This window comes from Juglans microcarpa x Juglans regia, chromosome 3S, assembly GCF_004785595.1.
Source record: "Juglans microcarpa x Juglans regia isolate MS1-56 chromosome 3S, Jm3101_v1.0, whole genome shotgun sequence".
Taxonomy (NCBI): domain Eukaryota; kingdom Viridiplantae; phylum Streptophyta; class Magnoliopsida; order Fagales; family Juglandaceae; genus Juglans; species Juglans microcarpa x Juglans regia.
This window is the reverse complement of record NC_054599.1, coordinates 16,519,345-16,532,847: the sequence shown is the minus strand read 5'-3', so window position 1 is coordinate 16,532,847 and position 13,503 is coordinate 16,519,345. Positions and strand designations below refer to the sequence as shown.

The 13,503-nt window shown below is 37.2% G+C and overlaps 1 protein-coding gene across 1 annotated transcript; it reads right to left on the bottom strand.

The window, feature by feature from the left end:
* Window positions 1–7,377: 7,377 nt before the first annotated feature.
* On the bottom strand, window positions 7,378–7,851 carry LOC121258614 (chromatin remodeling protein SHL-like). Its single transcript, XM_041160167.1, has one exon. It carries the CDS (start codon window positions 7,822–7,824, stop codon window positions 7,393–7,395), a length of 432 nt encoding a protein of 143 aa, XP_041016101.1. The 5' UTR covers window positions 7,825–7,851; the 3' UTR covers window positions 7,378–7,392.
* Window positions 7,852–13,503: the final 5,652 nt, after the last annotated feature.

Below are 13,503 nucleotides of genomic sequence, written 5' to 3'. Positions count from 1 at the left end.
GGTTTAATCATGGGTTTTGAAGATGGAAAAAATTGCAACCAAAATCAAGAGAAATGACCCATGAATGTTTCGGCCATAGTGAGTTTTCCATAGTTGTGAATGGTTTTAAATTTTTCTGAGTTTAAATTTGAGTTTAGGACAAAATTTACATGTCTCATGTAAATTTTGGTAATTTTTGGAGTTAGGATGTGAAATCCTTAAGTTAGGGATAAAATGGTCATTTTTCCACATATAGAGGGTTAAATGGTAATTTTACTCTAAGTTAGCTTATTTTCATGCTTCTAATTGTTAGTGATTAAATTTTTAACTTTTAGAATCACTATTTTCAGTTCCTCGTGTTTCGCACTTTATTCTCGTAGAATGCGACGATCGAGGTAAGTTAGCTTTTAACTTACTATCAGTTTACTATGTATATGTGATGGGTAAGGGAACTACTGTTTATGTTCATATGTTGTTATATATGTCATGTCATGCCATGTCATCACATGTTTATCTATTACACGAATTATTCTGTTACGAAATGCTTATATGTTATACAATATATTCTATCTCATGTTACTATATGTTGCAAGTATGTCACATTACGTATGTCATATATTACATGTATGTCATGTCACGTAATATTCATTGTCACATGTTATGTCATGTTACGAAATATTGTCTGTTACATGTTATGCCATGTTATAAAATATTATCTGTTACATGCATGCTATGTTATGAAATGTTGTTTGTTACATTTATGTCTCAAAGTATGTCATGTATGTCATCTTATGTTCATGTCATGTTACGCTACGTTAGGACTTTTATCTTTTCGTATTCATGTAATCATGTCTCGAATACAATTTGTGTATCTCGAGGACAATCTTGTTAAGTTATTTATGTCAATCACGACTCTAAGTAATAGGATAAGGTAATATCCTAGTAGAACTCCTTTGTTCACGCTGGAGTGTCTAAATAGGTGTGAAATTCCTTGGGTTGATGAAGTACAGTCAACATGTTGCGAATAGGGCCTAACTAGCTAATCACCGGAGTGCGCCAGGCACTAACGCCGATGGAGCCACACTTTATTTTACGTGTTTCCACAGCAAGTGTGGCACAAACAATTCATAGGGCCACAATAACTGTGGAGCATACACTACGTGAGACACAGCGATTGTGACACGTAGAATACATGGGGCCACAGTAACTGTGGAGTACGTATTAACACAATCACAGCTGGTATAGACACCTGTGTTGTGATGCGGTAATCAGCAGAGACACACAGCTCAAGGGGACCTGTGCAACACCCGTATGGTCACTTTATTAATTAAGTCTATTGAATAACATTCCAAATTCATGTATTTCACATTCAAGTCGTGCTTCACGTTATGTTATGTTCAAGTTTACGTTCATGTCAAGTTTCAAATTCATGTCAATCATGGTAACCCCATGATATAAGAATACACAATTATGGTAACCCCATGAGATAAGATTACGCAATCATGGTAACCCCATGAGATAAGACTACTCTATCACGGTGACCCCATGAGACAAGAATATGTTTCAAGTTCATGTTTATGTTATGTTATGTTATGTTTAAGTTCACGTTCATGTTATGTCATATTCACGTTCACGTTATGTTTCAAGTTCTCGTTTATGTTATGTTATGCTCAGGTTCATGTTATGTTCAAGTTCATGTTCAAATTATGTATGTTCACGTTCATGCTATGTTTCAAGCTCATGTTATGCTTCAAGTTCATGTACATGTCATGTCATGTCACGTCAAGCTAAATTTTAGTTTCAGTTCAAGTTATGTCATTTATGCCATGCTATATGTCAAGTTATACTATGCTTACTTACGACTTTGATTATGCATTCATGTCTTTACTGCCATGCATGCATCATTAACCTGTGTAAAAGTTTTCTGTTAAGTTGCTGAGATTTGTAATCAAATCTCACCGTAGTAGTCCCAACTACCATTCCCCCCGAATGGTAGGCGATGTGTCAGGATCAGAGTAGGGAGCAAACACTAGCACACTGGAGGAGGTTGACTAGACGCCGTAGACACAACACGGAGCTTGCAACCTCCATAGTTAGGTCTTTGGATAGTATTCTGGCATCGTTAGTCAAGTTACGTGAGTTACTCAACGAACTAGCCCAATAGTATATTTTGACAATGTAATTATGGAGCCAGGTCTCCGTTGTTTTGAGATTACAGTCTTCTGAGACCCGTGCTGTAATCGTGCATGTTTATTTTGTTAAGTATGCATGGATTCTATTTTAATTATTTGGGATATTATAAGTTTGGTGCATAGTATTGCTCAAGAAAAAAAATTATCCGTTGCGAATATTGCATAATGCTAGATGCATGTTAAGAACATTGCATCTTATATCTCATGAACGGGGACAGGTAACCTTGTGTTGATGTCCCGATGCTTCGGATGTCGGTCCGATCCCAAGCGGAATCGAGGGGCGTCACACTTAGCACATGGTAAAAGATCTAACTCTTTGTATTTGACATCAGGGTCCAGTGATGTGTAGAGAAATACAAGAGTGCAAAAAGACAGGCTTGATCGCGCGAAACATGTGAGGAAGCCAAAGGAAGTCAACTTTGCCGTTCCTCATGAAAGCCTAGGAAAGTTGCCTAAGGTTACCAAGATCGGTTCAAGACCGGAAACTCTTAGTGCAGTGGGAGTTGTGAGTCGCCCAGTGGATGTATTGACTAAAGTTGATGTACATGGAAGACTGAAGTCGAGCTTCACTTCAGTACGTCTTCTAGCTTGAAGACGGGAGCTGTGAGCTGCAAAGAGGATAGGGCTTGGTTGGAAATAGTGGCTGGCATGTGGAGACCCAGTCTCCAAATGGGAGATTGTTGGGGTATATGTGGAGATTGGTTTTGTAGCTGAAAATGTGTTTGCTGAAAGTTGGCTCGAGCCAAAGTTGGCTCGACATCGCTCGACATACCGCTCGAGCGAGACACAAACCCTAGTCTTCGCTTGACACTCGCTCAACACTCCGCTCGAGCCAATGTTCATTTGGCTATTCGCTCGAGCGAAGTATGCAGTTTTTCCCAAGTTAGGTTTCCAACACCACTCACTATAAATATATCATATTAGACTTGTCTTATATAACAATTGTCTAGTGAGTGCATATTGTGTGAGAGAGCAAAAAGCCCTAGAGAATGTGGGTTGAGATTGAGTGATTGTAATCTCCTCTGGTTAATAAGATTTCTGCAGCTCTGTGGACGTAGGCAATTTGCCGAACCACGTATATTGTGCGTCGTGTTCTTGATTGTGTTGCTTTTACTTTATTTTCCATCGTTGGTGTATGTGTTTTGCATAATATTTCACAACAGATCTGCCTTTGATCTTCTTTGTTCAAGGGAATCACGATGCTTAGCAGGCTTGATTGCAATTTTCTGACCTCCAACTGATGAACCATTCTTCAACTCAATAGCACAGTTCGCATCTTCTGCAACAACACTGCAAATAAATGTATAATTAATGCTAAAGGTAAAAGATTCAAGGCTTAAATAAAATGTAAATAATTAAAAAATGCTTCAAATAAACGAAAAATGCAGGCAAACATAATATTAAAATTTCCGCATGACAGCACATCAAGTTCTTGCATAGAAAGACATCGAGCCAGCATATAAGCTTGCCACAACTAACTTCTCAGTGTAGAAAAAAACAATAAGGGAATGTCATAAAACTTATTAATCCCTTCCTTATTTTTAATTCAAAACATATCTAGTGAGACAAATACTCTAACTAAAAAGAAAATGGTAAATGGAAACTTAATGGGGATGAACCACGCAGTTTAACTTACTTGTATGTGATCTTTTTTGGTCTTATCAATCAATGGCTTAGATCTTTTGACCCACTCCTCCTGGTGTTGAGAATTTAGAATACAGGCTTTCTTCAACTTCGTCTATCGATCATTATTAAACATATGTTTCTAAAATCATGATGCCATAAATATGGGATATAATGGGGGAGCTTCTGTGGCAAAAATGACTGTTTCAAATTCCAACTCATCTGGGACGGATGAGGTTGAGGATTATGTTACGTGGAGGGAGAAGAATTAAAAGAGCCTTGCAGGAAGACTTTACATACTCACGGTCTGGGGCGTGTTACAATAAAGAAAACACTTCAATCATAAAAGGATTATATAAAAATAAATTCACAAACTGATATGGATTGATATAGTATGTCAAATTGTAAAGTTATTTTTATTATAAAATAAATCTAATGGATTTTACGAAACTACGTCAGTTTATAAATTTATTTTAAATAATCTCTTTGTATATGCAGTAGTTCTCTTGACATAATGGTGTTCCTAGTTTCGACAATAGTCCAAACGACACTCACGGGTGCTGTGTTCCACTTGTTCTGTCCTTAGGCTGAAACCTTGTGCATGAGGGCATCATTGATGGGCACCATTTTATGAATAAAGGATGAGATATATAGCATAACAATATACGGATGGATGTATCATTTTTCAATGATAAATTTCTCCCCTAATCATTATGTCCTTTATTCTAAGGTTATAACACTCTAATGTACTGAGCATTCTGTTAATATGCCCCGGTCTTTGGTTGAGGCCCTTATGTGGAAATGCCCAAACTTAAGTGTTTTCGTTTCCTTTCTTTTTTCTCGGCAACCAAACGAAGTGTGAGATATGAGTGAATACCTGAGAATTGGTGAAAGAGTAGGGCAGATTGGAGATGAAGAAAGTGGAAGGGCAGTGTTCACTTTTGGCTCTGGTTCCACCTCCCTCTTCCGTTTTCTTCCTATTTCCCATCCCTCTTTGTTTTGTGGGGACAGACTACGAAAACCTGCTTCTTTTTCAATGTCACTACATACAAGTAACGTGGGGTTTTCAGGATTCAAAATTAGGGGTTTAGGGCACGATTGGGCTATCAAGATTTGGGCTAGAGGATCGAGCTATTTTGTTAGGGCTTTTAGCTTTCTCTTTGGTTTATAATTTTTTGGGTAAATTTAAAATTGGAGATATTTCCCATTGGGCGTTAGAAACCCTTCGTTCTAGCAAGAAACTCTCTGCATATTCCTCGACCATAATACGTTAACTGCAATCATCACCTATAAGCTATAACATGCATATTTCTCATTTGTATCATTAGCTTTTGGATCAAAAGTAGTTTAAAAAATATCAATATATGTTGTGATAAATATTTAATTCGCAAATAGATCTCATAAAAGTAAAGCTCACAAATTGATTGTGCTTATCGCAACACTTTAGATGGTAAAACTTTTTGTACTATAAATATATAAATCTGACGTATTACATATAGCCACGTCCATTTGTGAATTTGACTATTTTAAAATCTTTTTATGACCTTAACACTTCTCGATCGTATGTTAATAGCAATACATATGACAAGCATAAAATTATACTATATGACCCATATATTATATTATATGGGTCAACCCTATATAGTATAATATATAGCAATACATATGACCCATATATTATACTATATAGGTCAACCCTAATCCGATCCATTAAACTTATCATGTCAAAATCTCAAACCCTAACACAACCCATTAACATAACGGGTCGTGTCGTGTCGTGTCAGCCAGTTTATGTAAATGGATTGAACAAATCCGAAATTAACCCGTTTGACCTAGTTAAGTTTAGCATAACTTTATATAAATATTAAAATCACAATATCTATATAAAAAAATATAAAATTAGCTACAAGTTCAAAATTATAATCCAAACAATAAAAATATCAAAATTAAAATGCCAACAATTGTACTTTTAGGTATAAGGGTATAATTGTAACTTTAAACTTTTTTAATGGGTCAAAACGGGTTGACCCGTTATCAACCCGTCAAGCAATCGTGGATTAATGGGTCAACCCATTTTGACCCGAACCCGTTAAGGCTAAACCCTAACCCGCTTTTATCGTGTCGTGTTTGTATTGAGTTAACGGGTCGTGTCACATATTGTCACCCCTAAGCTGCATAAGGTTTGCATGTATAAGTCCCAATGTCAGGCTCATCAACTTTTAAAAGAATTTTCATCTGGTATCCATAACTTTAGCTTTCTCATGTCATATCATGGAGGGAAAATCACATCAAGGGGAAGCCAAGGACCATGTAGATACAATTTATCAACCTCAGCTAGCAAGTATTTGAAACTAGTGAACGCAACTGAAATCTTGAAATACAAGTTCCAATATTTCATAGTTTGAGGATGGAGGGAAGAAACTTTGCTGCAAATGAGTAACAGAAAGATACAAAATACCAAATTGTGTTCAAATTTATCTCCAACTAGTACCAACTATAGTGCAACTCAGTAAAAGAATTTAAAATTTGAGTAACATGTAATTTCTACATAAAGGAAAGACAGTTATGTAAACTTTATCGCGTCAAAATCACAATCTAACTAAAAGAAACTAATGTGCCATTTCACAAAACCATAAAATTCATATGACAAGCATTGTTTGCCAGTGGTACTATATGCACCACTGGTATATATGCTACAACGTTTTTCCATTGATTCTTATACTAAATGAAAAGCTGCAAATGGATTATGCTACCAAAAGTAGAAGATTGAAATAAGAATCTTCATTGGTCAAATGGCACATCAAACTGGAGTACTCAGACTGCAAAATCGATCTGCAACCTACTCAACATACCTGCTGCTACCACAAATTCCTCAACTATAACACAATTTGATAATGATAGGCTTGAAGCATACTGCCACTTTGGTTATTTCCAGCGCACAATTATGATGGCACAATCACTAAGATTTTTCATGTTGCACAAAATTATTTAAGGAGCGTACAGGCAGAGGTGCCTTGGGTGTAATTTTATGTGCAATGCAGAGGGACCAACTAAAACACCAATCATTTAAGAGATTTTTACTTCTCAGATAAATCACTTATGACATTGCAGCTGGAAGTTCCGATAGTACATCCATGAGAACGGTGGTAGCAAGCTTACAAAGGAGCCAACTAGATGAATGATGAAAAATGTCTCAATTTCATCCTGGGCCCTTTTCTAAACTACCTAAAGATTTTTTTAACTAATAATCCTGACTCCATATTGTGCTTGTGTACAGCATGAGTTGAGTTGAGTTGGCTCCAAACGGAGTGCTGGGGACAAAAAAATCGAAATAAATTCATTGAAGCCAAAAGGTTCTATCTCATCAGCCCGAGCCTTAATAAGTAAATCCTTTCATCCATTACATTAACTTGGAAACCTTTCCATAGAAAGCTACTGGGATTCGGCATTACGATCCCATTCCTTTTCAGCAAAAATTCATATACACGTACGTATGTCTAAGTGGAATCATGAATTATTGTGGCGAAGATAGGAAACATTAAAAAAAACAAAAGATAATGATAAAAAGAGTCTCCAACTCTCCTTTCACAAAAGTAACTCAAACAATAACAATAAACTGAAAAAAAAAAAAAAAAAAAAAAAAAAAAAAAAAAAAAAAAAAAAACAAAGGGGGAAAAAACCCGAATGATTCGCTTACATACACGGCGACTCTGTTGGGATTGAAAGCTCCGCTGGAGGAATTGTACTTGAAACGACAGAAGAAGTCGTCGTTCCCAACGGCATCAAGCTTAGTGTAGCTCTTGAAGGAGTGGACCGTAGACTTGGCCTCAATGGTATCGGCGCTCTGTGCGTCGTAGTGATCGGAGAGGAAAACCTCCTTGGAGCCATGGAATTGACGTCGGCCGCTAATGGACTCCTCGGGCCGGTAGTACCATCTCACGTGGACCTTCACATTGGTCCCACGGCCGTCCGCTTCAATCCGCTCGATCTTCGCCATGTAGGATGGCTTTGAAGGATCCGACGGCTGCATGAGAACGCAGTCCCCGGCAGAAAATACTCTGAGAAGTCAAGTCATGAGATGAGATAGCTCTCTCTCTCTCTCTTTCTCTCTTTCTGAACAGAAAGGTTAAGCCAGTGTTCGTTTTTCGGGAAATTAGAGGCGGAAAGTGCGGGAAAAGTGCGTACCTCGGAAGCTTCTGTTGATGTGTTTGACCGTGTAAGACTCAAGTGTTCGTCTCGGAGCCTTTGGTTTGGCCATGGGTATCCTGAAGAGTGCAAAGACATGCACAGAGACAGAGAGAGAGAGAGCGCGCAAAGCCAAGAAGTTGAGGACTTTTTAAATTCTTTATTAGAATATTTTTAACTGCTTTTGCAGGAAGACTCAATTTGGTGCATCGCGGACACAGATTAAGCGGTGGTGTCTCTGGTTTAATCAGCGTCAGTTTGTGAAAAGATTAGACTTCCAGTTGAACCGGAAGGGTAGATCTAAAAATAAATGGATTGCTAGGGGTGGTTCCGTGGTTTGTTGAGGAAGGATCGATGTGAAGCCACGTCAGCGTCGATGTAGATTTGAGCTTTTATCCATCGAGTTTTCTAGTACAATGTAGAAGCCCTCTGTAGAATCTTTACATGTTCTTGTAGGTAGAGGTGGGCAGCGAGGGCGGGCCTCCGTTAGGCTGGGCGGATCACCCGGCCCGTCAGATGCGGGCGGCGGGCCACCCGCCCGCATCTGGGGCAACATCTGGGGGCGGGCTGGGGTGACCCCTGCCCCGGATATACCCCGCCCCGCCCCGCCCGGATATTATTATATATATATAATTATAATTATATATATTTATATTATATATTATACGTTATTTACATATATATTAAAAAAAAAAAAAAAAAAAAAACCCAGGCATGAAACGACGTCGTTTCATGCCTGGGTTTAAAATTAAAACTGAAACCCTAGTTACCCAGCCCCCCCGTTCTTGCCTCTGCCGAGCCCCGATTTCTGTTCTTCTCAGTTCTCACTCTCGCAGCCTCGCTCTCGCCTCTCTCTCTCTCTGAGTTACTTCTCACAGCCGTGAGCCGCCGCCCGGTCCATCTATCTGCATCGCCATCCCCGTCGCACGACTCGGACTCGCACCCGGTTCCTCTCTCTTCATCTCCGAAGGTAAGAAACCCAAATTCGACACTTCAATTTTTTTTGTGATTTACATATTTAATGGAGATTGGAGGAAGGATGGGGTTTATCAGAGATGGAGGATGAGATTTTGTGAATTGTGTGCTATGGAGTTTAGATTGTGCATGTGGTTTGATCTTTGAAATTTTGAATGGCTCCCGTGATCCGTGAATTGTGTGTTGTGAATTGTTTTTTTTTTTTTTTGCATTATATAATGTGTGTAAATCATTGAATTTCAATATTATTGTGTCTAATTAATTCGGATTGGAGCCCTAAATTAATTTAGGGCTCCAATCCGAAACCCTAAATTAATTTAGGGGTTTTAATCTTTGAAACCCCTAAATTAATTTAGGGTTTCGAAATACCCTAAATTAATTTAGGGGTTTTCAATCTCAATATTATTGTGTCTAATTAATTCGGATTGGAGTCCTAAATTAATTTAGGGCTCCAATCCGAAACCCTAAATTAATTTAGGGGTTTTAATCTTTGAAACCCCTAAATTAATTTAGGGTTTCGAAATACCCTAAATTAATTTTGGGGTTTTCAATCTCAATATTATTGTGTCTAATTAATTCGGATTGAAGCCCTAAATTAATTTAGGGCTCCAATCCGAAACCCTAAATTAATTTAGGGATTTTAATCTTTGAAACCCCTAAATTAATTTAGGGTTTCGAAATACCCTAAATTAATTTAGAGGTTTTAATCTCAATATTATTGTGTCTAATTAATTCGGATTGGAGCCCTAAATTAATTTAGGGCTCCAATCCGAAACCCTAAATTAATTTAGGGGTTTCAATCTTTGAAACCCCTAAATTAATTTAGAGGTTTAATCTTTAAAATTGCTATGCACTAGGGGTTTAAAAAATTAATTTAGGGGTTTAAAAACAGAATTTGATGTTCCCTACCAAATTGAACAAAAAAAAAAAAAAAGAATGCACTAGGGTATTTCGAATTTCAATATAATGAATTAAGATGAAATATATATATATATATATATATATATATATATGAAATTATGAATGTCAAGTGGTACTTTTTTTTACTCTACTTTTTTTTTTTTATGTTCATTATAATTTATATAGTTGCTATGCTTATGCCTTATAGTCTTTCAAGTTATAAATATATATATATATATATATATATATATTATGAATGTCAAATTCATTTGAACACAAAAGAGAATTTCCATAAACATGTTGTTTTAGTAAAAAGAAAGCATTTAGGGTGACAAGACAAAGCCCTCAACAAATTTGGAACATTCATACTAACACAATAATTATGGTGCATGCCCATTATCGATATGGACATCCATCCTTTTGTAAAGCGACCATAATCATTATTATCCATTCATATTAACATCTCATCCCTTATTTTGAATTGATTTCTAGACGTTTCATTTTTATTGTATTGTATTTAATTTCTTTATTTAATTTAATATGCTCGGATGTGATCATTTTTCTTAATATGTTGGTTCAAATTTGTCTATTTTGAGTTCGGAGAAATAATTAAAATAGTACAATAAAAATAACTAAAACCACTATAAGTCTTTTTATAACTTGAATAATTAATGTGTCTTTTTAATGCCTAAAATTTATGACTTTAAATTTTTTACAATTGTTTGATGAATTATATGGTCTAATTTTTTATTCTAATTTTTTTTTTTTATGTTCATTATATATTTGCTATGTTTTCTATAATTTCAGATTTGTTGTTTGCTTGAGTTCATGGATATGCCAGCAGATTCTAGTGCGAGCTCTCCTTTCCAGGCCGAGGGCACCCCTACCCCTACCCCTACACCTACACCTACACCTACACCTACCCCTCCTACTCAAACCCCTACCCCTAGCCCTACGGCACCTTGCCCCGCCCCCAAGCCCAACAAAAAACCCCTGCTTCAATAGTTTGGAGTCATTTCACCAAAGTAGAGGGTGGTGACTCAAGTAACCCCCAAGCCAAGTGCAACTATTGTGGAAAAATTTATGGATGTCACTATAGGAAACATGGCACCTCACAATTAAAGGTGCACTTAGAAGATCAATGCAAAAAAAATCCAATATTAAGATCATTACAAGACAAAAGCCAATCTAGGCTAGAAATTGGACTTAAAAAAATGGCGGATGAGACTAGTGGGGATGCAACTTTGAAGGGGTATACTAAGTATGATCCCGATGAGTGTAGAAGACACCTAGCTCGTATGGTCATAATGGACGAGCTACCTTTTCAAATTGTTGATGGGAAAGGGTTCCAAGCGTATTCTCGCTACTTGGAACCAAGGTTTAATATTCCTTCTCGCCACACGGTGGCAAAGGATGTAAAAAAACATTATTATATTGAAAAGGAGAAGTTGAGGGGTCAATTGGCGGATCAATTTGTTTGTCTCACAACTGACACTTGGACATCGATCCAAAATTTTAATTATATGTCTTTGACTGTGCATTTTATTGATTGTCATTGGACATTGCAAAAGAAAATTATAAAATTTTGTAAAATCACCGATCATAAGGGTGAGACAATTGGAAAGGCCTTGGAGGCCGCAATAAAGGAGTGGGGGTTGACCCGAGTGGTTACAGTCACAGTCGATAATGCCTCGTCTAACGATGTTGCATTGGGACATCTAAAGACCTATCTTAGAGAGGCAAATAAGACACTCATGGGTGGTGAGTGTCTGCATGTGAGATGTGCGGCACATATTCTGAATCTGATTGTCACTGATGGTTTGAGAGATCTTCATGACTCGATTGCTCGGGTTAGGACTGCTGTGAGATGGGTGAGATCTTCTCCTTCGAGGTTGGACAAATTCAAGGTTGCTGCAAGATCTGCAGGCCTAACATCTAAGAGGGGCCTTTGTACTGATATGCCTACACGATGGAACTCAACATTTCTGATGTTGGAGGCGGCCCAAGAATATAAGCTGGCATTTACATTATTGGGTGACGAAGACATCCAATATGTTAAATATTTTGATGATCACGGGGGATTGGGGAAACCCGTAGAGGATGATTGGGAAATTGTAACTAATTTTGTAGAGTTTTTGAGGCTTTTTTACGATGTCACCATGAGGCTATCTGGAACTTTGTACCCTACATCCAATATTGTATGTCAGCAAATATGTAGGGTAAAAGAAGAATTAGATGATATGGTCGCGGGTGGTCACATTAGGATGCGGGAGATGTCATTGATTATGAGGACAAAGTACGACAAGTATTGGGGAGATTTAACGAAGGCTAATATTTTGTTATATGTAGCTGTCGTCTTTGACCCGAGGTATAAGTTGGATGGCATGATATTTGGATTGGGCCTTGCGTACGGGCAAGTATGGGCAGAGCTTATTGCAGCAAGGGTTCGGGAAACCCTTACTAGATTATTTGATGAGTTTTCCACCCTGCGGGGTGGTAATATTGCGGCACCTACACCTACCCCCTCAGCCTCAAGCTCACAGTTTCCTGAAGTCGAGGTTGGGAAAAGACGTAGATTGGAGTGGGATGAGAGGTATGAGCAGACCCCCTTCCTTCGGAGTTCTATAGAGGCTCAGCCAGAGATAGACAGATACTTAGCAGCAGAGATTCTACCATTTTCACGAGATTTTGATATATTAAGTTGGTGGAAGGTGAATGCCGTGAAGTATCCCATCCTTGGAGAGATAGCCCGCACACTTTTGGCCATCCCTGTTAGCACAGTAGCCTCAGAGTCGGCCTTTAGCACGGGAGGACGTGTATTAGATTCATTTCGGAGTTCATTAGCTCCTGCCACTGTGGAGGCTTTGATTTGCACGCAGAATTAGATCAAGGGAACTCCAATTCATGTTCCGGATGTTCTTGAGTATGAGAAGGCCGACGTCGAGGAGAATAGTGATGATCAGTTTGCATCTGGTATTTATTTTAATTTCATTTTATAATTTCTTATTTTAATTTATTTATTTTCATGTAATTGGTATTCATTAATTTGATTTCAAATTTAATACTTATAGTGATACATGAGACGACGTCTACAGCTACCTCCGATGCAGTATGACTTTGTATTGGACCCACCATTGTCATGGTTTGCACAATTTCTTCCATAATTTTTTTTTGCATTTAAAATTTTGTTTCATCTTTATAACTTTTTAATTCTAATTTGTTTTATTTTTAACTTATTAATATTTCAGGTTTTATAACTTATTGACTTTTATGATCTTGATTTTCAGTCTCACAGCAATCGACATAACTCACCACTCAGTGAACTCACCGCTACGGCTCCACCCCAAAATCAGATTGATCAAATTGAAAAATTATGATTTTGTTAATTTATAATTAATTGTAATGTTGCTACAACAGTTAATTGTACAATTTGTAATATTTATTTCTTTTAGAGGAGTTTGTAATAGTGTAATAGTTTATTAGTTCTCTTAATTTGTATAATTGTGAACAAAATATTTTAGCATAGTGCCTTACTACCTTAGTGATGATTACTACTTAATTAGTTAATAGCGTAATAGTTCAATCTATGATTCTATATATATATATATATATATATATTTTCCTGTTTTTAAATCTATATACTTTTTAA

Excerpts from the sequence above, each read along its gene's own strand:
- LOC121258614 (XM_041160167.1), bottom strand. The coding sequence starts at position 7,824 with ATGCAGCCGTCGGATCCTTCAAAGCCATCCTACATGGCGAAGATCGAG.